At 50.3% G+C, this 25,257-nt stretch overlaps 6 protein-coding genes across 6 annotated transcripts; 3 read left to right on the top strand and 3 right to left on the bottom strand.

The window, feature by feature from the left end:
* Nucleotides 1-40: 40 nt before the first annotated feature.
* KD926_007991 (putative mitochondrial phosphate carrier protein) lies at nucleotides 41-2,897 on the top strand (the record flags this gene model as incomplete). The annotated part of the gene is made up of 11 exons (XM_053103330.1): nucleotides 41-316; nucleotides 371-535; nucleotides 594-847; nucleotides 897-1,242; nucleotides 1,303-1,322; nucleotides 1,386-1,432; nucleotides 2,121-2,192; nucleotides 2,254-2,284; nucleotides 2,355-2,424; nucleotides 2,547-2,669; nucleotides 2,766-2,897. The coding sequence occupies 11 exons, from the start codon at nucleotides 41-43 to the stop codon at nucleotides 2,895-2,897; spliced, it is 1,536 nt and encodes a 511-aa protein (XP_052960556.1).
* A 957-nt stretch (nucleotides 2,898-3,854) lies between these two features.
* Nucleotides 3,855-5,423, bottom strand: KD926_007990 (uncharacterized protein; the record flags this gene model as incomplete). Its single annotated transcript, XM_053103319.1, has 5 exons — nucleotides 3,855-4,552; nucleotides 4,630-4,710; nucleotides 4,764-4,886; nucleotides 4,992-5,069; nucleotides 5,231-5,423. The coding sequence occupies 5 exons, from the start codon at nucleotides 5,421-5,423 to the stop codon at nucleotides 3,855-3,857; spliced, it is 1,173 nt and encodes a 390-aa protein (XP_052960555.1).
* Nucleotides 5,424-9,942: 4,519 nt separating this feature from the next.
* KD926_007989 (60S ribosomal eL33 domain-containing protein) lies at nucleotides 9,943-11,516 on the bottom strand (the record flags this gene model as incomplete). The annotated part of the gene is made up of 6 exons (XM_053103308.1): nucleotides 9,943-10,040; nucleotides 10,144-10,244; nucleotides 10,312-10,353; nucleotides 10,415-10,468; nucleotides 10,779-10,972; nucleotides 11,448-11,516. 6 exons carry the CDS (start codon nucleotides 11,514-11,516, stop codon nucleotides 9,943-9,945), a joined length of 558 nt encoding a protein of 185 aa, XP_052960554.1.
* A 1,901-nt stretch (nucleotides 11,517-13,417) lies between these two features.
* KD926_007988 (glucose-6-phosphate dehydrogenase) lies at nucleotides 13,418-15,832 on the top strand (the record flags this gene model as incomplete). Its single annotated transcript, XM_053103297.1, has 10 exons — nucleotides 13,418-13,461; nucleotides 13,729-13,882; nucleotides 13,953-13,973; nucleotides 14,060-14,404; nucleotides 14,472-14,669; nucleotides 14,739-14,823; nucleotides 14,885-14,961; nucleotides 15,015-15,222; nucleotides 15,279-15,650; nucleotides 15,720-15,832. 10 exons carry the CDS (start codon nucleotides 13,418-13,420, stop codon nucleotides 15,830-15,832), a joined length of 1,617 nt encoding a protein of 538 aa, XP_052960553.1.
* Nucleotides 15,833-16,636: 804 nt separating this feature from the next.
* Nucleotides 16,637-18,795, top strand: KD926_007987 (putative sucrose transporter; the record flags this gene model as incomplete). The annotated part of the gene is made up of 8 exons (XM_053103286.1): nucleotides 16,637-16,734; nucleotides 16,840-16,865; nucleotides 16,931-17,175; nucleotides 17,249-17,315; nucleotides 17,371-17,442; nucleotides 17,497-17,686; nucleotides 17,738-17,853; nucleotides 17,909-18,795. The coding sequence occupies 8 exons, from the start codon at nucleotides 16,637-16,639 to the stop codon at nucleotides 18,793-18,795; spliced, it is 1,701 nt and encodes a 566-aa protein (XP_052960552.1).
* Nucleotides 18,796-19,628: 833 nt separating this feature from the next.
* On the bottom strand, nucleotides 19,629-23,093 carry KD926_007986 (uncharacterized protein; the record flags this gene model as incomplete). The annotated part of the gene is made up of 6 exons (XM_053103274.1): nucleotides 19,629-19,696; nucleotides 19,765-22,115; nucleotides 22,195-22,423; nucleotides 22,486-22,579; nucleotides 22,651-22,808; nucleotides 22,859-23,093. 6 exons carry the CDS (start codon nucleotides 23,091-23,093, stop codon nucleotides 19,629-19,631), a joined length of 3,135 nt encoding a protein of 1,044 aa, XP_052960551.1.
* Nucleotides 23,094-25,257: the final 2,164 nt, after the last annotated feature.

The following is a 25,257-nucleotide window of genomic DNA, read 5'->3' as shown; positions in this document are numbered from 1 at the left end:
TCGTCCTCATTGCGATTGAGTTGTATCAGCGGTCATCGCCATGCTACCCTCCGAGAGCGTCGTCGCGAGCGCCTTCTCTCACCACCCGCTGCGTCGGGCTGAAGAGCGTTCGGCTGCTCCGGCACCGAAACAAAGGAACCCTTTCCCCGCATGGAGCGTTATTGATGACCCCAAGAAATCGGCACAGTCGTTGGCAAAGGAAGCAACACGCGAGTTCAATGTCGCCAGTGAAAAGGTGCAAGCTAAGACAGGACATATCGAACCGTGGACTCCCAAATACTATGCGGCTTGTACTGTCGGTGGACTGCTTGCTTGCGTGAGTGATCCTAAAACATCATTCGGATCACGCTACTAACTGTCTATTCTGCAGGGCCTGACCCATACAGCAGTAACCCCGCTGGACTTGATCAAATGTCGGCGACAAGTGGACCCGCTGCTTTACAAGAGTAACGGGGAGGCATTCCGCAAGATCCGTGGTGCCGAAGGCTTGAGAGGCGTCTTCACTGGCTGGAGTCCTACCTTCTTCGGATACAGCGTAAGCTGAGGGGATCAGAGTGTTGACAGATATTCCCATCACTGATTTACTTTTCAAGGCGCAAGGAGCGTTCAAATACGGTGGTTACGAGTACTTCAAGAAGTTCTACAGCGACTTGGTCGGTGCCGAAAATGCCAATCGCTGGAAGACCTCCGTGTACCTGGCAGCTAGTGCCTCGGCTGAGCTCATCGCAGATGTGGCTCTCTGTCCTTTCGAAGCCGTCAAGGTGCGCACGCAGACCACGATCCCGCCGGAATTCAGGTCAACCTTTGGCGGAATCTCCAACATTGTCTCGAAGGAGGGCGTGGCAGGGTAAGTATGCTCCGGTCTGATACGGCTCCATGACACTGATTGGGACTAGCCTCTACAAGGGTCTGTATCCTCTCTGGGGTCGTCAGATTCCTTACACGATGATGAAGTTCGCTTCTTTCGAAACCATTGTGGAGATGATCTACCATTACCTGCCCGGTCAGAAATCCGACTACAACAAGGGTGCCCAGACAGGTGTTGCTTTCACTGGTGGTTATTTGGCCGGTATTCTCTGTGCCATTGTGTCCCACCCTGCCGACGTGATGGTGAGTAAATTGAATGCCAACCGTCAGGCGGGCGAGGCTTTCGGTGCAGCCACCAGCCGGATCTACAAGGACATTGGGTTCAAGGGCCTGTGGAACGGTCTTCCTGTCCGAATTGTCATGATCGGAACTTTGGTGAGTTTTTCTAGCTCGTTATGGGACTGTGCTTTTGCTAATCATTGGACATTGTGACAGACCGGACTGCAATGGATGATGTATGTGTCGCCTCTGCTCTGGTTCGATTCCTTTGCGAAATCATGGGTGCTAACGGATGCTAGATACGATTCATTCAAGATCTTCATGGGCCTTCCGACCACCGGTGGAGGTCCTGCTCCTGAAAAGAAGTAGTTGTGGTAAGAATGTTGAATGTCGTGGTCGGTCAGAAGGGTTCGCGACGGATATATTGTCGTTGTAGCGCTGTAGGGTCGTAGTATGGACATCTGAACAAAGTAGACTGGCCAAAGGCACGATGGGGTTTCAATGATGAATGATATGACACTCTCCTCTCTTCTATTCATTCCTCATCCCTACTATCCCTAAGATAACCAAATGCCATGACTGACGAGATCCTCGCCAAGAATTGGTTATCAGCAACCCTCGTTAGTCATGGGCGGGACCAATCACCCGCCGAGCCTTATCTTATCATCAAAGGAACCCGACGTCATTCGTCTTCCCATTTTCTTGTCGCATCGCCTCCAACGGGGGTTCGTCCCTGCGATCACCTGAGGCTGATCTAGTCTCGTCTGGCCGTCTGACTCTGGGGGACAGAGTACTGGGTTTAATATAAATCCGGCTCTTTCCTTTGATGCCCGAAGGGCTGCATCTTACGATCTTCGTCTCCATACACCACTAAACAGGCACCTAACATCTGCGATCCATTCATTTCAGGTACGCGAGCAGTCTGCTTATGCCATGGATCGCTTTCATTGTCTCCTGTGTTCTCTTATATGACTGTGCCACGAGCCGGCTCTTTATCTTTTCCCTTTCTTTGTCGCATACTGACTCCGACCCAGACCCCCACCAGCGTACAGCCCCACGATTCATCATGGGCGAACATGAACCTGTCGTATCCCATGGCCGAGGAGGTGCGCGAATTCCTTGAATTTATCTATCCCGGAACCTTATGCTGATATATCACCTCCCCAGGCCAAGGAAATATCGGCGCCGACTCTACTCCGTACACCCCCTCCCTTCATTTCCTGTCGTTTCCATTGGAACATTCTCCCATATTTCTAACCTCCCACTAGCTACGTCGATGGCGGTATAGTCCGTGAAGGAGTCTACGGGGACCAGGGTGATGGCGCCTATTCTGCCGGTGTAAGTATTAAAGTCCCGTTCGGACCGCGCAAAACCATACCTTCGCATCCCACGTCCGTCCTCGATTCATTCCGCTTCCCATAGCCCATATATCACAAGTATCCCATCTAACAGATATCTAGCGAGGCGGTGCGGGCAACATCGGCTCTCCACACGTCCGTCCGATGGGCAAATCACCCCACGACGCGGAAGTGGTTCCCGAGCTCGCAATCCGCAATTCCGGCGAGGGAGATTACCACGTTGGGGTATGTGATTCCTCCTTTCCACTCATCCAGTTCAAGACCTATTGTTCCGTTCGTCTGTCCGGTATCCATATCTAACATGAGCATGACCAAATCCAGCGCGGCGGCCAAGGCAACGTGCACCTCGACGAAGAGCACAAGAAAGAGAAAGAGGAGAAGAAACATCAGAAGTCGCTGGCTCATGAGGGCTTGGCTGATAAACTGAAACATAAATTGCTGGGGAGGAAGTGAACTTGACCCTGCCTACCGTGTCTGGGTCTAGATATTGTTAGGTTTGTTTATCCCCGTTCAACTGCCACTCTGCCTCTCTGTATTTGCCTACCCACTTGACGCGTTGAATTGCCTTTGATGTATCTATGTATGTATTTGTGCCTGTATCTGTTGTGCCTGTGTCTGTTATCCTGTTCTTGTGATTCCCATTGTCAGTTCATTGGTCCCAATGCCTGCTTCTTGTCTAATAGTGATTATTACCTTGTAAATGCCCGGTAAATCTACAATATGTTAGTGATCAGACCAGCTAAATTTATTATCCCATGTAACACAAACTCGACAAGATGAAGATCATCGCTCCCTATAATCTCTATTCGCATTCTATCACAGATCGACAGTGAGCTGCCAACTGACTAGTTAGATCATCTACATTGCAATTATGACTTATCACATCTTGCAGTTCCATGCCCCCATTTCATGATCAAAGAGTTATTTTCAATTTGAAAATTAATCCTAAATATATCACTGGAAAGGCAAATAGAAAGAAGAAAAAACCAATAAACCCACCCACCCATATTACTAGACATGATCAAGAATGAGGTTTATGAAAACGAAGAAGAAACAAGATAAAGTAGATAGATTCCATCGTGCATCCCATGTAAGTATCGTGGTCTCGTCAACAGAAAATCAGACAGAGAACAATAAACATAAAAAAGCTAATAAATAAAAGATAATCATGGCAAGCTGAACGCAAATATTATTCCCAGGTTATCCCGTCCCGAAGTTCCCGTTTGCTGTACTCGAGAAAATGAAAGAAAGAAAACAAGAAACGCCAGGTCAATTATTACATGGGTAGAAAGATAAAAAGGGGTGGGGAAGAGGACAATGACCACGCATCGGGGGAGAGAAAGAGAGAGATGGAGAAAGGTGACAGGAAGGAGGGGTAAAGGTAGAAAAAGGAGGTGTGGAGAAGATCGACTAATTGTTCTTGCTAAAGCGTCGCTTGAACCAGCTCTTTCGTTTTGTGTTTGTATCGCTGACGTCCGAAGCATTGGTCGCTTTGCGCAGATGGCGACGAGTGGGTGCGTCAGTCGCAGCTGGTGGTCCACCAACAAGCCCGCCCACTGGGCCGCCAGCTGTCGGATCGGTGGCTGGGAGATCTTTGCTCAGGTTGATCCTTCCGGGCCCCGGTCCAGCCGCCCCGGACATTGCCTGATGACCATCCAGGTTGGGCCCCGGGCCAAATCCCTGGAATCCGTAGTTCTCTGCCATCGCCCTCTCTTCCATCCGTTGGATCTGTTGTTGCTGCTGAAGCTGGTCGATAGAACTGTTCACGGAGCTGGGATCAGTCGAATTGCCCAATTGGTCGGTGTTGCTGCCTGAGCCTGACGCCGCCGTTACGTTCTCGTAGGATTTGTGGTAGCCGTTCTGGGGGTGCCCGTTCGGAGCATATCCGTTCTGACCATGATTTTGCCCGTACATTGCGTGCTCGGAATTCATGCGAGGATGGCGTCGCGGTCTCCTGCCACTGCCACCCTGATTATAGGGATAATAGTTCTCCGGAGGGGGCCCGTCGCCATAATTGTCGACGAAACTATCCGGTCGCGAGTACGTCCCTCGGCCATTATAGTATGCGCTTTGGTCGCTATAGCCCCGATTGAGATGTCCACTGGGTGCTGCACATTATCAGGTTCGTCAGCGATACGACTTTAAAGCCAGAGCAGGAACCAGGATCAAGAATGGGATGAAGTACCTCCAAAATAGCTGCTGCGTCTACTGGTATAATCGGGTCCGGGTGTCGGTCCAGGTGTCGGTCCAGGTGTCGGCTCAGAGTCTGAGACAATTATCAGCAATGGAAATGAGGCAGCCGAAGGGCTTGTGTCTCACCTGTTTTCGCGTACGAAACCGGTCGACTATTGTAGGTGCCGTATATTGCGGCCTCGAAGGACCGAATGGTGTCCAACGGGCGCTCAAAACGAGGACGGGTTGGGTTGGAAAGATCGGGTTCGGCTAGATTCAGGAGAAAAGGGGGAGAAAGTCAGTATCGAACTCAGTTACCAAAGATCCCAACCGATCTCAAATAGGGGGAAGGGGGGGGGGAAGGCGCCAACGAACTTATTGGATTCCCGAATTGATCTTTGTGCTCCATGTCCCTCAACGAGCCTAGGTTCGATTTCTCCAGAGCAACCGTCACTAAATGAGATCTGTCAGTCGGATCATGGGTGCAAATCGGTCGGAAATTTTTAACAATGCGGTGGGGGTTGGACAGGCGATAGCTGGATTTAAAAAGCGAAAGAAAAGGAGAGAGCGCGACTGCCAAAAATGTGTGGAGCAGGGTAGAAAAGGGTACATACTGGGTTGCGCTTCGCTCATAGCAACCATCGGGTCGGCTTTGGTATGTAGATTTCGTTTGGCCTTCTCCTCGGCAGATTCGGTGCGATGATGGGTTTTATTCTTGCCAGAGTTGCTGGAATGATGGGAGTTCTCCGACCTCAGACTGAAACCTCGACTGCGCCTAGGAGACGCGACCGGTTGGGGGGCCGCCATTTTTTATTATCACCCCGTTGTTTTTAGCGCCTGATAAAACGGGTTTCCTTGGAATCCTTGCGATCTGCTAGAACTATGGCGGCCGTTGTGGAGCGCAACCACGATGGGGTGGAAACTGCCAAGGAATGTATGATGGTGCACACTGATTGATCGAGTATCAGGCGCTTCGAGACATTCACTTTCACGACTCTGCAGCGCTCGAAACTTTGAGTGTCAAGTGGGGTTGAATGGGCTCCGTTGCCTGAAACTGGCTCGCACGTGTAATTTGATTGATCTAACTAGAGAGAATACTGAAACCGATGCTGAAATTCGAGTCAAGTCGATGAGCTGATCTTGGTGAGTTTTGGTTTTACATAAGTCGTCCAAACAATCGGAAGATGCAATGACAAGAACGAGGGTTGCCACCGCAAAACGAGAGCGACGATGAGGTGGTCGTGGTCGGACCACAACTAGCTGCGAATGAACCCTGCAGCAGGCAGGGAAAAAGCGATGGTTGGAGGGGTAGGAAGCCAGTGGCAATAAGCAAATTCAGTAGTGTAGTAGTAATACAACTTAAGAGAGCTGAAAGAGAAAGCAAGTTCAGCAAAAAAGTTGTCGCTGTCCAAACGAAGGTGAGATGAGGAGGTAGAGGAAGAGGAAGAAGAAAGAAAAACCACACAGTCTTGAGAGGAGGACAAGAGAGGCTTTTTGACTAAAAGAGGACCATGGTGTTGACGACAGGCGCCACGCAATGGGAGGGGACCGACAGTCGATGAACAATTGGAACACCTCCTATCAGCTTTGGGTCGGACGGCGGCGTAAGAGCCGAAGCCACCGGACTAGAAGTCAATCGGGTTCTTTTTGTTTGTTCTGGAAATAACTTCGCCAGTTTTCTTAGAGAACCGGGATAATCGACAGCTGGGAGATCAGATCAAGAGGATGATGATATCTATCAATTGGTGTCTCTCTACCTACCCCAGAAGTCTCGTGGACTCTGCTTCCTCCGGGGGAAGCAATCATATCCACCTTTGCATCTGTCATTGACTCGTGCTCGTTTGTTCCAAAACGACCAAAAATTGAAAATAAGATAAGAAAAAAAGAAAATAATAAAATTAAAAATTAAAAAAAGCGTGCATGCGCAGCTGACGGTACCGATTACAGAACGCAGGACCCGGAAATAGAATAGATTACGCCACTAGCCCAAGCTAAGAAAGCAGCCAGGCCCGATCAAGACAAGCGGCGGCGATAAAATACCGCGGCTGGCCAGACTTTCGTCGACGTTACGCAACTTCCCCTCAGTGGCAGAGCGAGCCAATCGATCACGAGGGTCTCCCATGGTTTGGCCTGCGCCGGTTACTCAGGCACGGGTGACTTCTGCGCTGTTGCCTTCTTGCCTTCCTCTCTTGCTCTCTTGCTCGTCTCGGTTTTCACCACTCAGCGGTTCTAGTCTAGTCTCGTCTAGCCTGCGCACTTCTGCTGCTCCTCCCATGGACGTGCCCAAGACATGTCCTTCCTTAGTCGGACCGCTAAAAGGTCAACTAACCCGGCGCTTGGCTCATCCGTCTTCTTCCCATTGGCTATGTGGCAGTTGGAATGAAACAGGATTTGTCTGTCGTCCAAAATTTTCAGATGGATGAGTGGCTCGCGGCCAATCCATTATACAAGCACAAGCCGTTGCACAACAATCTCTGCTGCAGGAGTCCAAGGTAGGCTTGCATCGTTGCAGTCCAACCGGATTCTAACCTGGTCTGATGAAACTGGTGACGAGCTGTATGCATCACGTATCATTAAACTGAACCAGCCACTCAAATTTCCGCCTAACTTCATTTGCTGCAGTCGGTGTCGGCGATCGCCTACACCGTAGCAAGAGTTAGTGGAGGCCGCGGGATCTCATTCATCGTATTCGCAAAGCAGCCAGGTGGCTCTACTCTGTTTTTTCTGAGCACACGTTGCTCATTTTGTGGCCAATTGACGTGCGAACGACGGAGTTGATCAGCTTGACCACGTCGAAACCGCTAGTCGATCAAGTCGGCGGCTGGCTGTTGGAGGATCCGTGACGATCAGCAAGGTATCTCGGTGGGTCATCGCGGTGGGGGATGGCGCCTACTTTAATCCCTATTAACTCGGGGTAAACAATGCAAGGAGTCCCCTTTCCAGAATCTTTTGTGCCCCCTGCTTCTGATTGCGGGGTGTCGTCCGATCCGGATGGCTTTTCTGATCTCATTCTGCTTTCGATTGAAATAAATTTCTTAGTTCTGGTGCATATTCGGGCCCTAGGGTGTTGGTCTAGAATAGGGCTGCAATTAATAGTTCATGCGTATTTTGGACTGAACAATCACATTCAAAATTTCATAATGACAATGCTGACATTCGGCTCGAGGATTTTTATCAAAGCATACTATCTCAAGACCCAGGTGAAATAATGATAGTCAACCCTTTCAATACAATCGCACCACTCTTCTTTGTGGTGTTTGTCTAAGCTGCCTGGACACGCAGCGTCAGGTTCTGGATCCAGGGATACTTGACAAACGAGCCTCAGTTTCTCTGGTTATACCTCGCCTATCGCTATGAGAAGTGTATTCTGCGACTATCTATATTTAGTTTCCTATAACTTAACCTTAACCCTACATCAACGTAAAATGAAGGCAAAGCTAGATCTTCCCCATTCGAGGTATTTGTCAATCATCACACCTGAGATTATGACCGTGCCTGGCATGGGTAAAACTCAAACCCGCGCCTCTTCTCCGCCTAATTTCATGAACCGAGACCCATCCCGATAATCTGAGATATACCGACTTGTGTCCTTTCCCCGGCCTTCATAAAGGAATGCTTCTCAAAGGCACATGTATACCAATGCAAGGTGCGTGCCATTATATATTTGCAACTGAACAACGTTTGACAAATAACGTATGTCACTACCGAGCGGCGCACCTGTGTATCCCATACTAATCCAGCGTTTTTCGACCTCTAATATCTTAACTAAACTTTGTCTAATCTGCTTTATATTTGTAAATTAATATATTGGGATAAAGTAAATTTAAATATTAAAATTATATAGGACATACTTCTCTATATCTTCTAGTAATATATATTACATTGTATTTTACTGTATTTTATCTTAACCTAGTATAACAGATCACATACTGGTCTATATATAACCATGTTAGAAATGGATATTCAAGAAGTATATATATAGCTGTTATCAACATATCATTACAATGGGGCCAATGGTGGTCGAGATATTGAAGATCGAAAAACGCTTGATTAGTATGGGATACACAGGTGCGCCGCTCGGTAGTGAAATACGTTACCGAATATTGATTATATAAGTCGAAGTCACGTTGGCTTAATCAGTTCAGCGCTCTCGACCTTAATTTGCCAATATGAGCTCTTCCCTCAAATTAGTAGTGCTATATGCTCAATGTACGAAATAGGCAGCTGTCCCTTGCCCAGAGGTCTAGAGAGCACATTGTTTGTTTCCCTTGAGCGGATTCACGCAATGAAGCAGATTCTGGATTGTGGAATTTGTAAGAGCAGAATATGCTCTGGAGGGAAACGGATTATGTTATATAGATGGACCATGCAGCTGAACAACACGAGCTTAAAACTAGGTATTTCAGGTATCATTATCATATTGACAGTATCGTATCAACTTCTAGCCAGAACAAAAAGCTCAGCTGGCTGATGGTCAGTCCTTGCCGTAAATGATATGTCAACACAATTCACACAATACAATTTACCTGAGTCATAGGAGGCCCAGGCTGGGTATAGCTGAGAACTTGGCTTCTTCCAAGATCGAATAGAAAGCTAGCTCCGCGCTTACGAACTATGAAATCTGGAGCATCTGTTGGAACTAAGCTGGTCGAGTTCTCAAGTCATGTTGATGCCGACGATCAAAACCGAGCCAGAACGACATATACTCAAGCTGCCTACAACCTCAGTTTCAAGCCCAGGAATGAGATGCTTCAAACACCGGTTTTAGATATTCCTAAACAGACGCCTGAAGAAAGGTGTATCTGGTAGCATATGATAACCGTAAAATAGCCGAGAACCGAATGTCGCATATGGAATGACTCAGTATAGAGTGGGCTTGATACAACTGGTTGAAGTCTCACTCAAAGGGCGAGCGCGATGCCGAGATCCCAGGCGCCACTTATCAATCGATGCCAATTATTCTGGTAAATCCTGTACGGTAGCACGAAAACCCGAACTTTGTTGAAATGGTATTCATTGGTGTTTTGATCATCAGTACAGATAGGAGAAGCCACGTTGTCAGACAAGACATATGATGCTCGCCAGTACCAAAACAGGTCAAGCCTTTCTAAATGCCTAGTAACCGACAAGAATAACCATGCTGTAAAGAAGACAAGAGTTCTTTTATTTTAATTCGTAGGGCTGGATGGCCCTGCCTCTCCCACGAACATTATCATCAACCCGCCAACTCCATCTCAACATCGGCTCATACCGTCGACTCCTTGCCCGACTGTCTGCGCGAAGATTCCGGAGTGCCAACTAACACATGAAAAGAAATTCGACTCGTTTAGATGTTGGAGGGGTAGAGCATGACGCGGACAGTAGCACCGAAGGACTTGGGGGGGAGGTTGTGGCGGAACTGAGCGCGGACGACACCGGAGTTTCCTGTTGCAAAGGGAATCACTTGTCAGCCTTCTCTCCGACCTCGATTCTTATTCTCGCCATCGACGATCGCATCTGTTTCGCTGGGTGTGTCGAAATCACGTACCGTGAGAGCGGGTGACCTTGCCCCAGATCACCCGGATGTTGGAACCCCGAACCTCACGCTTGGCCCGGTAGACGAAAGCGACCTTCTTGCCCAAGTAGAAGCTGCGAAAAAAAAAACAGTCTTAGTAACCTCGTCCATCTCCAACACGGCTTTCCAGATGGTACTCACTTGGCGGCCTCGGTGTTGTCAACACCGTCGATCTGGATCAGACTGTACCAATTGTCAGAATCCCTGTCCCGTTTTCATCCTGATATCACATGTAGATCCGTACCTGGTGTTGGGGTTGACCGCGCGCTTGGAGCGCTGGTAGCTCAGGTGACGACCCCTAGAACAAACGATTCGTATTAACCCTTCTGCTCTGATGAAATGTCGCAGCTCGATCCATGTCCCGATCCCTCATTGAATTCGAATTCGATCATTTTCGGACGTGCGCGACACGACGGTGTAGACAATCAAAACTTACTTGACATAGACTGTAAGAGAGAATGACTGTTAGCCTGAACGTTCTTTGTGGGTGTGTAAAAAAATCCCAATCGATATTCGCGACCGTCCCCGGATCTCTTCATCTCCAACCGCCGAGATCCCCATCGCGCTCCTAGGATATCGAATGGAACCACGCAAAAGAAGTTACTCACGTCTGTGACCTTGTTCCGAAGGCATTCTGACGGCGATTCTCTGAGCAACAGCGGGCAACGCAAACAAGTCGAAGGAAGGCAGATATGACCCGCAAAAAGTCGTCCGGGTTGTCGTGGTTGTCGTCGCTTCGATAGGTATCAGTCGACGCACACACAAGGCTTACAATTTGCGAGAGTGTGTTCGGTGCACTAACCTAAACGGGACGCTTAGCGATCAGGGCTAAGCGAAGTCCCGTGATGAGTGATGGAGACTTCCAGGAGCAGGGGACCGAACGCGCACTATTCCACATTGGGAGATATTCTCGGAAGAACTACAATCTCCGGAATCCGAGATAAATGGAAGTTCCGAAGTTGAGAAAATCGTTCAGATCCCAAGACCGACCGACCGCCAACCTCCAACCCCACCATCGTCGCTATTTTGCCGTCGGGCTACTGTAGTCCGAGAGCGGTTCGCCGGTTCCTGCAACGGATGGGGGAACGTTCTGTCTAGAGCGTCTTTAGCTGACAAAACTTGCTGATTCATCCCTCCATGACGACAAAGGGCTCCATCATAGTGCATCGTGATGATACTTGTCACACTGGGGGATTTTTTTTTGGTCTTTTCCTTTGGGCCCTCAATGACTGCCAGGTGGGTGAGATCAGCCAATTCGGGGCGCTTGACCGACGTACACTGAGTAACCGCGTATCTTCATCATGAGGCGTTAGATAATATGCCGAGGAGTATAGTCCTACTGCCATGGGTGTCCTGCGTACGGAGTATATAACCCAAAAGATGAGAGTCCCTTGGATGCTATCATACCGGGAGCACATATTTGGAAATACAGCGAGTTCCCCGCCCCACCCTCTAGGATATCGGCAACCAACTTGACATGGCGCATAGCACGCAATAGTGCTTGAAGCTCCAGGGAAATCCCATTGGAATGACCCTGAACCTTTAGATCAAGGGAAAAGAAGGAGGGGACAAGCAGAATTTAGTCAACGAAGCAAAAGAGGAAAAAGTACTAAAATCTAATCCCGAAGGTCCTGGTCAAATTCGAATGTCTTGTTGATATTCCTCACATTATCCAGAACCAGGAAACCCCTTCCTCGGGATGTAATCACTAACTCCGGACTGCACTGGGCCGAAAGATTCGGTCTGAAGCTACGGACTATATTTTTTTTTATTTCATTTTTCATTTTTTTTTCTTTTTCTTGTTTTAGACCTCCGGGAAAATAGAATCCGTATCGTTCTTTCCAGATGACAAATCCGCCGATCCATCTCTCCACGAGTAGGGTCACCGGGAGGCGCTTCAGGAGGCACAGTAATCTTCGCTGCAGCTTCTGGCGCGATCTCTGCAACAGTCTCATGCGTGGAGACCGTCCGAAGTCGCTGTTGTGTACCGCTCCGGTATAGATACATCCGACGGCAAGCGAACGCAAGCCGTCGCAAGGTTTCATGGATGTACATACTTCACAGTACAAATGCATCAAAACAAATGTCGATCATTTGATCCCCTTGAAAATTAATCTGTCGGTCCTTTACAATGAACGGCAGCAAGTGGCCGGCTTCTCCGGGCTAAACTGTGATGCTTCGTAGCTCCACCCTTCAAGCACTGATATTATCTCATTGAACGAGGTAACATTGACATAAACTGCCCGCACGCCGCGGATTCGCTGGGAATCCACGATAAGAAGCCATAAGCGCCGTTAATTTGTCCTTCCCCTTGTCACGCGGACCAACTTGAGTCAGATCATCGTTGGGAAGGCGTCGAGTTGCTGGGTTTAGCGCACGCGGGGTCGGCCATTCCAAAACGTGCCTTGAAGGGGACATCCACTCGATGGACGGTTCTCGGTGGAGCGCGCTGGGATGAAATTTCCAGCGTCGGTGGTTCGGATAATATCAGTAATAATAGTTACTAGTTAGTCTCCTCTCACCCAGACATTAATCAGTCAGGAGGTACGACGTAATTAATGATTAGTTAGGTACTTATTGAATATTATTAAGATACGTGAGGGGAAGGGACTCGGAGTTACAGGGTATGATGACGAGAGAAATCCCATGCATTCTTTTAGTCATTGATGTATAGAATTGAGCTGTTTTCCCTTGCAGTAGAGGTTGGTTGAGCTATGATATAATAATGTGAGACGTTTCCACGATAGGAGATAACTTAATATCCGGTGAAGAACCAGTCCCTCCGGAGAACGGATGGAAAGAGACCTAAAGACAGCGGAAAAAAAAGGGCCAAAAGAGAAATCATATAGGAGGATCCCATGACCTTTGATTCAAACATCCAAAGCTATTTTATTATAAATCTTCAGTTAAATGGCAAGTACCGTGAAAAGAACAGGAAAATGAGGAAAAAGAAAAAGAAAAGAAATCATCCACCGGAATTAATTAGATAAAAAAGAGTCGAATCATCTCGGACGGGGTCTGGCGGCAGCATCGACGTAGTGGAAAGAAAAGCTGCCCCACCACGCGCTGGTAAGGAAAGTGCTTCGCCCAGCTCCCTCACGGCATTAAAACGTACCCTGCTCCGCCGGAACTGTTAGCCATTTTCCCAACTATTCTCTCCTCTCTCTCTTGCTCTCTCACTCTTTCCCTCCTCCTCTTTCCCTCGTCTTTCATCATTACCATTGTTCCATTAACCTTATCCACAACCATGGCTAGCACGATAGCGAACACTGAGGAACACCACAACGCTGGGTGAGTGCGAACACTGCCGTTGCCCTCTCTGACATCACACCCCCCCTCCTCCGGTTCTCTGTCGCCCGCTTCTTGCTCTTTGTCCACTTCGTGCGGGATTGTCGGCCAGCACCCCTTTGCAAAACATCCCTACTTCATATTTTTGCATCTATTTCATATTTTTGCATTGAAATCACCCTGTTTTTAAATTGGTCATCATACACCAATTGGACTGCGCGCTCAGCATTTACCCCTCTTTTGGTTGCCCATTCATTTCGCCGCATGCAGATTTTGTGATCGACAGCCAGCAAACTACCCTGCTTCACCAGTCCCTGCTCGATTCGCTGCTAACATGGATGTCCATCTTAGCACCATTGAACTCAAAGATGACACCGTCATTGTGGTACTAGGTGCCTCGGGAGATTTGGCAAAGAAGAAGACGGTAGGTTTATCCCGAGTTGAATCTGATGCGAGAAAAAATAACGTGGATGAGAAACTGACAAACTCGATAGTTCCCTGCCCTTTTTGGCCTTGTATGTTCCTACTGAAGCCTCTAGAACCGGGATATACCATGATCCCACCCCCACCCGGGATGAACTCATATTGACCATCCAAACAGTTTCGCAACAAATTCCTCCCCAAGGGTATCAAGATCGTTGGATATGCCCGGACGAGCATGGACCACGAGGAATACCTGAAGCGTGTGCGATCATACATTAAGACCCCCACGAAGGAGATCGAGGAGCAGCTGGACAGCTTCTGCAAGCTCTGCACCTACGTCTCTGGGCAATATGACAAGGACGAATCTTTCCAGAACCTTACGAAGCACCTTGAGGATGTCGAGAAGGGACAGAAAGAACAGAACCGAGTCTTCTACATGGCTCTGCCCCCTAGCGTCTTCATCACCGTTTCCGATCAACTGAAGCGAAACTGCTACCCCAAGAACGGCATTGCCCGCATTATCGTAAGTGGCTTCATTGCTGAATTCTGGGACGGACACTTGCTCATGCGCACCTCGTATTATCTTACAGGTTGAGAAGCCCTTCGGCAAGGACCTTCAGAGCTCTCGCGACCTCCAGAAAGCCCTCGACCCCAACTGGAAGGAAGAGGAGATCTTCCGTATCGACCACTACCTTGGTAAGGAGATGGTCAAGAACATTCTCATCATGCGTTTCGGCAACGAATTCTTCAACGCCACCTGGAACCGCCACCACATCGACAATGTACAGGTACGATATCATCATCTCCATCCGAATTCGACCAGATCATTCTCTAACATGCGCTTCTTCCGAATATAGATCACCTTCAAGGAACCCTTCGGCACCGAGGGCCGTGGCGGTTACTTCGATGAATTCGGCATCATCCGTGACGTCATGCAGAACCGTATGTTATCGGCTCCTGATCCTCCATCGGAGTCGCGTGGCTGATGTGTTTATTATCACAGATCTTTTGCAGGTTCTTACCTTGCTTGCGATGGAGCGCCCCATCTCTTTCTCCGCCGAGGACATTCGTGATGAGAAGGTGAGGATTTCGGTGCCTAGAATGACGGAGAAAATGAATATTAACATAACCAGGTCCGTGTCCTGCGTGCGATGGGCGCCATTGAGCCCAAGAACGTCATCATCGGCCAGTACGGAAAGTCCTTGGATGGTAGCAAGCCCGCCTACAAGGAGGACGAGACTGTCCCCCAGGACTCTCGCTGCCCCACCTTCTGCGCCATGGTTGCCTACATCAAGAACGAGCGTTGGGACGGCGTGCCTTTCATCATGAAGGCTGGTAAAGGTATGTTCTTGCAAGTGTCGGAGTTAGCGCCCAACATACTGATTCATTCTATCCAGCCCTGAACGAACAGAAGACCGAGATTCGCATTCAGTTCAAGGATGTCACCTCCGGAATCTTCAAGGACATTCCTCGCAACGAGCTCGTCATCCGTGTCCAGCCCAACGAGTCGGTTTACATCAAGATGAACTCGAAGTTGCCTGGTCTGTCCATGCAGACCGTGGTGACCGAGCTTGATCTCACCTACCGCCGTCGCTTCTCCGACCTGAAGATCCCCGAGGCCTACGAGTCGCTTATCCTGGACGCTCTGAAGGGCGATCACTCGAACTTCGTCCGTGACGATGAACTCGACGCCAGCTGGAGAATGTTCACCCCTCTCTTGCACTACCTCGACGACAACAAGGAGATCATCCCTATGGAATACCCTTACGGTACGTTTTGCAACTATAGAGACAAGCCTCGCATGCTGGCAGTGTTTTGTTGACTGATGATTTGTACAGGTTCGCGCGGCCCTGCCGTCCTTGACGACTTCACGGCATCATTTGGCTACAAGTTCAGTGATGCCACTGGCTACCAGTGGCCCGTAACAACCCCCACCCCCAACCGACTGTAGACCGGGACATGGGTATGAGACAAGAAAAAAAAGCATTAATGATATCACCACTGAAGATTTTTGTTCCGTTGTTATGGCACGATATGGGAAATTCGGATTGATATAGGTGTGCGACGATATCATGTATCGGACAACTAGGCTACTATCTACCACGGAAATTTAGAAACGAATGCAGTGACCGTTACGAATCCTACGACATGGACCCTATCCTATACCTTAGAATTCATCGCATAATAGTAATTAACAGAAAAAGAGTGGGGCGGCCTGGGCACCGCTAGGCTGACGGCCGGGGGCCCGCATGCGTGTGTTTGTGTGGGCTCAGCCCGGCTTGCTTCCTCGCGGCTCTCCGCCCCATCCCATTATTCCATCCCATTCTTTTTTCTCTCCCCTTTCTTCCTCTCTCCGACCCCTTTCCATTGATCAATGCCAGTCTCGTCCGGATCGCGGAGATTTCTTTCGTTCCCATCTTGCAACAACCGAGAACCACAACTGTCTAGCCAACGGTAATAGTTTCCGCTGCATCCCTCGCATCTATTTTTAAATCAGAGACGGACCGTGCGACGAGCGCAATCAAATTACCCACCCTCCATATTGCTGGACCCTTTTTTTTGTTTCTCCAACCTCGAAATCGTTTCTAGCCCTACCCGATACTTCAATTGCCATCGGGCAATCGCAAACACCTCTACTACAACGGCGCGTTTGTCGGCCTGATTCGAGTCACGAGACCCGGGAACCCGGCGCGGTTCATGGAAAACGAAAGACAGTGAAAGGCGTCAAGTGCATGCAGGCACTTGGAGGTTAAGGATGCCACAAGCTGCGAGATGGGCGGGGTCCCCTTCTATCAAAGGACGGTCAGAGTCGGCGCGCATGGCGCTGTTGACTTTCAGTTTGGTGGGATTACAGTACGTGCTCGATTTTTTGCTTTTCTTGGGTGACTGCCTTGGGCGGCGTTGGATAGTTCCTACGGACAAGAGATGCGCTAACTTATTGTTGTTACATACATATAGGTTTACCTGGGGCATTGAAATGACCTGTGAGCGACAGACCCTTTGACCTTGACCAACCGTCCGTATAGCTCTAACAACGCGCTCGCGATAGATTGCACGCCGTACCTACTTCAACTCGGTCTCACCAAATCGAAAACCTCGCTCGTCTGGATTGCCGGTCCTCTATCGGGATTAATCATACAACCGCTGATCGGTGTTATTGCAGACCGATCGCGATCGAAATGGGGACGACGAAGGCCATTCATGGTGGTGGGTTCATTTGTTGTCACATTGTGTTTGCTAGTTCTGGGGTGGACCTCGGAGATTGTCGCGGTGTTTGTCAAAGATACAGAGAAGGTATGGTCATTGCCTACAATATTACGCAAATTTCTGGGCCATTGGCACTCACGCGGGGGTTCCATTCTGCCAGGCTAAAAATGCGACGATCGCTCTGGCGGTGCTCAGCATTTACGCCGTAGATTTTGCGATCAACGTTGGTGAGTACCCTACCTGAGGAAGCCGTTTTCTTACAGCTCTCTAACTTGAAACCAGTCCAAGCATGCTGTCGCAGCTTGATTGTCGATACATTGCCTATTCCCCAGCAGCAAGCTGGGTCGGCATGGGGTGAGTATTCTATTCATTCTGGGGTTTATAAGACTTGGGACTGATGCCATGAAGCTTCTAGGATGTCGGCTATTGGCCAACTTATTGGGTATTTTATTGGGTCACTGGATACCGTTAGCATTTTTGGTACCATAATTGGTGACACGCAATTCAAGCAAATGACGGTCATTGCTGCACTCTCCCTGATAGGAGCGGTCATGGTCACATCTTACTCCGTCAAGGAGAGAGTCCTGATCACTGCCAGGTGGGTCATAGTCAAGGATGTTCGCAGAATCCGGTGCTAACATTCTTACAGAGACGCGGATGGTCAGGCTGGAGCTCTCGAGGTGCTTTCCCAGCTCTTCAAGACGACGATGGACCTACCTCCTCGGATTCAAGCCATCTGTTGGGCCCAATTCTGGGCCTGGATTGGTAAGGGACTCTGTTTACGCATGATTATCCTTCTCGATGCTTATTCCTTCTCTAGGCTGGTTCCCCTTTCTGTTTTACAGCACGACCTGGGTCGGAGAAACCTATTTTCGATACGAGGTGTCCAAAGACGAAATCCAACAAAGCGACATGCTGGGAGAGGTGGGCCGTGTTGGTAGTCTGTCCTTGGTGGTTTTCTCATCGGTAACCTTCATCGGCTCGGTTCTCCTACCCTTCTGCGTCCAACCGCCGGATAGCAAACGACTCCGATTTACTCCACGGCCCCCGCCGGGCATGGCTGCGATGCTCACCAAAATCACCTCCGTTCGGCCAGACCTGCAGACGACCTGGCTGATCTCCCACATCATATTCGCCGCCACGATGGTTTTCGCGCCCCTGGCCCGATCCCGCGCCGTCGCCACCTTACTCGTGGCCGTCTGCGGCGTGCCCTGGGCAGTCAGCTGCTGGGCCCCATTCACCTTCATGGGCGTGGAGATTAACAAGCTCGCCACGGGCGCCTCCCAGCCCTCCCGCTCCTCCGGAGTAACCATGATCACCTCCTCCAGCGTTCGCTCCGGCGCCTACGACCCCAACGGCGAGACCGAAATGGAGACGCTCCGACTCAACCACCACGATCCCGACAGCGACAGCGATCTCGAAGACGGCGCCTCCAACGCGCCCTCCACCGGCGAACTGGCCGGCATCTACCTCGGCGTGCTGAACGTGTACACCACCCTCCCCCAATTCGTCGGCACCTTCATCAGCTGGATCGTCTTCAGCATCTTCGAACCCGCTAGCACGAAGCGCGACGAATCCGCGTCCGAGACCCAGTGGATGGATCTCGACCAGGACTCTCCCAACGCTATCTCCATCTGTCTATTCATCGGCGCCTTGAGCGCCATCGTAGCCGTTGAAGCGACTCGCCGACTACGCTACGTTCTATAGCAGCATCCTTTCCTTGTTCTCTTTTTCTTTTTCTTCGTTCTTTACAAGCAAGCATCAAGCGATTGATCACCCGGCATCTTTGCACTATTTAATCTCCCCTGAGATCCAATTGGACTGGAGGGAAAATATTTGATCACGAGAGTATATTGATTAAGCACATATCGACGACCATGGCCACAGACATGGAGGAAGAACCAAGACCAGCTTGCTTTTTGGAACTTTTTTCTTGCATGCATATATACCGGCGTTTAGACGATGGGTACATACATAGTCTACATTATGCATTGGGTTAATGATAACTAGTTAATACCAACAGTTCTAAACCACAAATATGTCCTAGTACATACATCAGGAACTATGTACGCAATAACTGATTAACTGATTGATTGATTGATCTGGTTTCATAGCGAGAGTCTGCTGAGGTATATTGCATATATCAACAACAACATCAACAAAAAAAAGAAGTACAATTAAACAGATATCGGGCGGAAAAGGCAGTCAGCACGAGCGAATGGGGGAATAGAACAAGCTGAACGGCGTAGAGGAACAAGGAGCAAGCATAAAAGAATATGGTGGTCTGATTCTCCTTCACTATTGGGATGAAGGACGACGGCATTAAAACCACCATTGGTGAATACGAGGAGACATGAATCCGGGCCTGAGCCAGCACGGATTCGGAAAGGGACCTCCTGAAGTGCAAGGGATTAAAGGGGGAGAGTCAAAAAAAATTTCCATCGAACTGAACAAGCACAAAGGTATCAAAAAGGTGGTAACGCAGATCGGACGAATTTGAAATCGGACTTGGGAAGAGGGGAAGGAACAAAGGAGGTATATTAGGCTTGCATATTGCCGGTCAGCTCGGCAACGCGGGCCTTGATACGAGCGGCACGAGTCTCAAAGCCTAAGGAGAAAACAAGACGTTAGCATGAAAATGGCTGGATGAACGAAATCATATCTGGATTCACATACTCTCTTCTTCGCTGGTATCATCGCTGTCATCAGCCTCACTGGGGCGAGAGTGTTCGCCGGGGGCCGGACCTTGTTGAGCTCTTTCCGCGGCGTTCTTGCGGATCTGGGCCCAGCGATCGTAGGAGGGATTGGCCTGTGGACTAGGAGCGCTGGTCTCAGCGTCATTGGCCTGGGGCTCGGTGGGTGCCTCAGGAGTGGCTGAGACTGCAGGCGCAGCGTCTTTCTTCTCCGGGAAGTCTGGAGAGACCGGCGAATCCTCTGGGGCGAATGCCGGTTGTTCCATCAGGGGCCCCTGATCAAACCTCGAAAATTCACGGTCAGCTGCTGCCCGTTCATTGGTGTCGACGCGTGAGAGAGCATCGATTTCGGCTTCCCGTCGGCTTTTGCTGTGGTAGCCGTTGGCGCTAGGCGGACTGGGGACCTCATGGGACGGCTCCTTGGTCTCTTGAGGTTGGTCTCGAGTTTCGGCGGGCTGAGTCTCCGCTTTTTCGGGCGCCTGGGGTGACTGCGGCGCCCGCGGTGTAGTAGCTGCATCCGCATTAGCCTCGCGAGACTCAGCAGTTGGCGTTCCTGGAACAGGTTTCTTCTTCAGGGTCGAGGGTCCCTTGGGAGAAGACCGAGGGGGTTGCTGCTGTGCAGCCATAGCCTTGCTCTCCAAAGCGGCGCGGGCTTGGGCGACGGCTGACTTCTCGGCACCAGTTGCTTTCATTGCCGGTCTCGGTTCGGTGTCGGGGTTATTCTTCTTCTTGACCGTTCCAAAGAGACCCTTGAATCCCGTATTTCCGGCCTTCTTCTTCAACTTCCGGCCCGAGTCGTCTGCTGAGTCCATAGATTTCTTGGGAATCGACTCGGCGGCTAATGGGTCACTCGTGCTATTGTTAGGGGTGCTGGCGGTCTCCTCGGGAAACTCCTTGGACGCCCTAGGTGCTGGGGAGCTAGGAGCCGAATCCTTCGGCAATGGCGGAGGAGCCTGGCGGGTACTAGTCGTCGGTGATGGCGGCCCGTTGTCTCGTGCAAGTTCCTTCATGCTGTCCGACGCGGTCCCGGTTCCCGCATGATCATTGCTTAGATAGGCCTTTCGGTACGCATTCTTGTCGTAGTTGCTAGCCCATTTCATTGCATGCGAGGCCTCGTTCACGATGCCAGGTTGCAAGGTCAGGACCGAATTAGTCTTGGTCGAATAGCGATTATTTGCGAGGTTTGTTTGAGATCCATTCGCAGACTCCTGCTCCCGATGCTTTCTCTGGAGAGCGGCGGCGGCAGCCTGGATACGCGCATGCTGGTCAGGAGCAATGCTAGTCTTGCTCTGTGGCGCCTGGTTGTCGGGTCTCTTGTAGGCATCCTCGACCGCGTTAACCTTCTTGGTCGAGGACTTGCGCCGTCCAAGCCTTTTGCGCGTCGAGAATCCGAAGAAGCTCTTCTTCTCGACGATGTGCGCGCCGGCCTCGGGTTCCGGGGCTGCGCCCTTGACCTGCTCCTCTAGAACAAGCCACTTCGCACCCTTGATGATAGTCTCAAGCAGTGCGCACCGTCCAAACACCGCTTTACGCAGCGGTGACTCTTCACCCGCAAGACTGCTAATCCACACCCACCAGAAAGAATCATCGAGGTCGAGAGTGGTGATACTTGCTAGCTCGCCCGGATCAATAGACGTTTCAGTATCCAGGGTGCGCTTATGAGACTGCGAACTCTGACCGCGAATGGTTGCAATAGGGGGCAGAACTTTGTCCGGGGGAAGTAGCACGGGAGCAACAGGAGACTTGAAGACACTCTCGTCATTGAAGCCTGATGACATGAAATCTGCCCATGATGGAGTGGTAGGACGCCCCAAATCCCCTCCGCCGGACTGGGGGGCGGAACGCAGACCATCCCCGAATTCTTTTCTCGAGGCAGGACCCTTTGCATCATCCACGTCATCATCCAGCGCACCACCGAAACCGAAATCCTCGAATCTCGACCACGAAGCTTCCCGGTCAGACTTGGTCGGGTCCGCTTCGCTAGATTGATTGGTGGAAGAAATGCATTTCAGCACGCGGAGACACTCATCGGTTAGAGCGCGAAGAGGGTCCTCGAGATTCGAAAATTCCTGCAGATGGTGATCGCTGTCTCGGTACTCAAAGTTCTTTGCGCGCCGGAGAAGAGCAAAGGGGGTAGGCGAGACCGTGTCAACAATCATGACGACTCTAGTAGTCGAGACCTGAAGAAGGGCGGGCGTCTCCGGCGGGTACTCTGTGGCCTGAATCAATGACTGCAAGGTAATAGGCAGGGTGGAGATGCTGCCCATCCGTCGGGCCTCCGGAGACAAGGAGCGCAGGTAGGCGAAGAAGAGATGGCTCGTTGCGTCCGCAGCACTAGATATAAAATCAGTCAATGAGTTTATTTCTGGGATTTGAGAGGTCCCCAAAGGAAGTCGCAAGGAAGCCCACGTACGCCATCCAATTTTTATAAGCGGCTTCAAAGCCATTCCCCATGTCCGTATGCTCAAAGGCCCACCATCCGGCGTATCTAGAAAGCTTTCGTCCACCCAGGCCATTGGATTTCCCGTGGGCTGCGATAGCCGTCAAGAGGTCGAAGAAATCGAAGATGATCTTGGTCCGGGCGTCTGAATCAACACTGAGCGGAATGAAGGTCGTGAACGCATCGCGGGCGAATTGAGAATCTAGTCTTATCAGCACCCACACCTCCCCAACACCATTACTGGAATGCGATGCTGAACCGTACCTTGCTCGCCGACCTTAAACAATTCGTATGCCTCCCAAGTAACAACTCCACCAGGCAGTCTAGCCCAACACCACTTCATCACACCGCATAGGACCTGTAGAATGTGTAAGAGATTTTCTCGAAAACCTCATGGCGCTTGTTCGTTGGAGGGGGTATTCCGCTCACCATGGGGTCCGAAAGCCGTAATTCTTGCGACAAGGCATCTCCACCGAGAGGCGAGCCTCTCTCGACTGACTGGTTGAAGTAGTTGCGAATGAAGGTGCGAGCGGCCGTTGAATCGGAGCTGGGACGGAAGGGCAAGAGAAGGAAGGGCGTTTGTAGAGCTGTGCAAGAACAAGACGGTGATCAGCAAAAATGTCAAGATTGCGCGGACCTCCGATTTCCACAATTGACGTCAATTCTGGCGGGACAAGCATACCTCGCGACTTGAGTTCTTGAGTACAGCCCCGGAGCAGGTCTTGAACTTCCTCGGGGGCCACCTCCGTTCGTTGCCACGCGTCGGTCCATGTTGGCTTCGCGGGGCTAGTGTCCTCCGCGACGGGGGTTTTGGTCGCCTTCTTCGTAGAATTGGCGTCCTTGCCCCGGAAAACACGAGTGAAGAAGGGCATTTTGGTTGGGGTCTCCGAATGCCCTCCGCTAGCAGGCGCGACGAATCGATAACCGGTGGGGAATGTGGGAGACAATGTCCACAGGCGCCGTCAAGATCGCGTCTCTTTAGAGAATCAGTCGATCTCACGAAGACCCTAAGATTCAACGACGAACCGTGCGGGAGCCGACTATCCAGGAAATCGGCACGATATAGGAGGGATCAGAGAGAGAGGGGAGGGAGCAAGAAAAAAAAAAGCCGTCGGAGAGGAGGGGAGAAGCCGACGTGCCAGCCAAGGTGGATTAATTAATGATCGAAGGCGTAAACAATCGAGACCAAAAGAAGAAACCGATCAAGGAAAAAAAGAAAAGAAAAAGAAAAGACCAGCGCTTTTCCAGGTGGCCAGAGAGGATCGCCTGCAGCCCAGAACGGGGCAGCACGTCTAGCGTGCAGCAGCAGTGACCACGGTGGATGGCGTGGACTAGAATTTGGAAATTGCAGAACGAATAGAATCCGATCAAGGTAGTATTGGCAGATTGAAACAACCTAAAAAAAAAAAAGGTCCAGGGGACACAAGCGAGAGAAGTGGGAGATAGGAAAAGAAGAGAAAAAAAAGAGCGAAGCCCAGGGAGAGATGGTGATAATGAGGATCTACTGGGCAGCTCGTTTCAGGGGTGAAATAATAATACGCGTGCAAAACACGCCAGGAGCCATGGTTCTGCGGCCGCGACTAATCCCAGCCGGAGATCGATTCCCTCCATCGAGCAGGCCCAGGGTTGGAAAGGAGGGGCATTTTGGATCCATTGTTGCAGGAACGGAATTCCCCCCGTCTCTGAGGGCACTACAATACAATGTAGTCGGAATATGATAGTATCATAGCACGGATCTTCGTCCAGGAGAAGGGCAACGGTCAGCATGACATAAACAGTCCCAAATGCTGGAGGGATCCATCGTGGGTACCGGATGGAGAGGTACCGGGACTATGGCCCTTCTAGGATAAAGTACCAGACCCTCGAGTCCCTACTAAGTTACTAAACAAGTGCCTTAACTAGTTAACCTAAATCATCCTCACCTGGTTCAGTATTGTAAGGCACCATACGACCCGTTAAGTTACCGGATACCCAACCAGCGTTTCATGCGTTGGTCGTCGTGTCGACACTGCTGCTATCTCTGCCCAATGTGTATTCTGCTCGTAGCAGTAGTATACCGCATTTTGGTCCCGACTTACTATTCCCTAGGTGCAGGGCTCCTACCTGCATACGTCCATGCGACCTGTCGCATGTTGCTGCATCGACGAAGCATTTGCCATGCGCTGGAAGTGGTGGCTTGGCAGGTTGCAAGGGCAAAATGCAATTTGTTTGCGTTCAAACAAACAAGAAAATCAAATAAATCAAACAAAGGAAATGGAATCCAGAGCGACAGGCCCAATAATTTCTGACCGATCATGGATCTGAGGCCAATCAGAGCGGCATCGGGGGCCAGTGGGCCTCAGGCATTCCCGTCCCGGCGGTAAACCTTTTCTCTGCTTCTTCGGCTGCTTCTTCTGCCTTCCCTCTGGTCGCCAATCTGAAATCAGATTCAATAGACCGTTGAACGCCGAAAGAGTCCGGAATTATTGATTAAATTCAATAGAGCACGACGGACGTTACTCAAGCCCCAAATAATGGCCGGATCGGTCCGAAGAACCACCAGAACGCTCCCCCGTTCCTCCAATATATAAAATCATACCTGGGATCTATCCAATCCAATCCTTAAACTAAGCAACAGTATGGTATGGCTTTCGGGGAACCCAACCGCAAGGTTTACTCTTTCCTCTTTCTATAACCGAGACCTCACCCTACCCCCCCCCCCCCCATTCCAAATATTCACTGTCCTATCTTTCCAATACCCTCCCACTTCCCGCGATGGCTATTCAACCATTGAGATTAGTGGGGAGCTAGTCAGATTGTTCCGGAAGAAGCTCTTCGCTACCATTCGCAGTAGTTACTGGAGAATGTTGGAACAAGTGATACCGGATACCGGATATCGGATATGATAACGTTCTATCTGTGGACCTGCACATACATCTCTTGCGGTGTGTGGTGGCAGCGCGATGCGATATACCTGGTTCACTTCAAGCGCCCCAACACCCTTCTGCAGGGTATCCAGCTCTGCAATCTATCTCATTATTGTCAAAATTCGACGAC

This window comes from Aspergillus affinis (assembly GCF_023601865.1).
Source record: "Aspergillus affinis strain CMG 70 chromosome Unknown NODE_4_length_623078_cov_86_301200, whole genome shotgun sequence".
Classification (NCBI taxonomy): Eukaryota; Fungi; Ascomycota; class Eurotiomycetes; order Eurotiales; family Aspergillaceae; genus Aspergillus; species Aspergillus affinis.
Note: the sequence above shows the minus strand (reverse complement) of the source record. Positions and strands in the feature narration are given on the sequence as shown.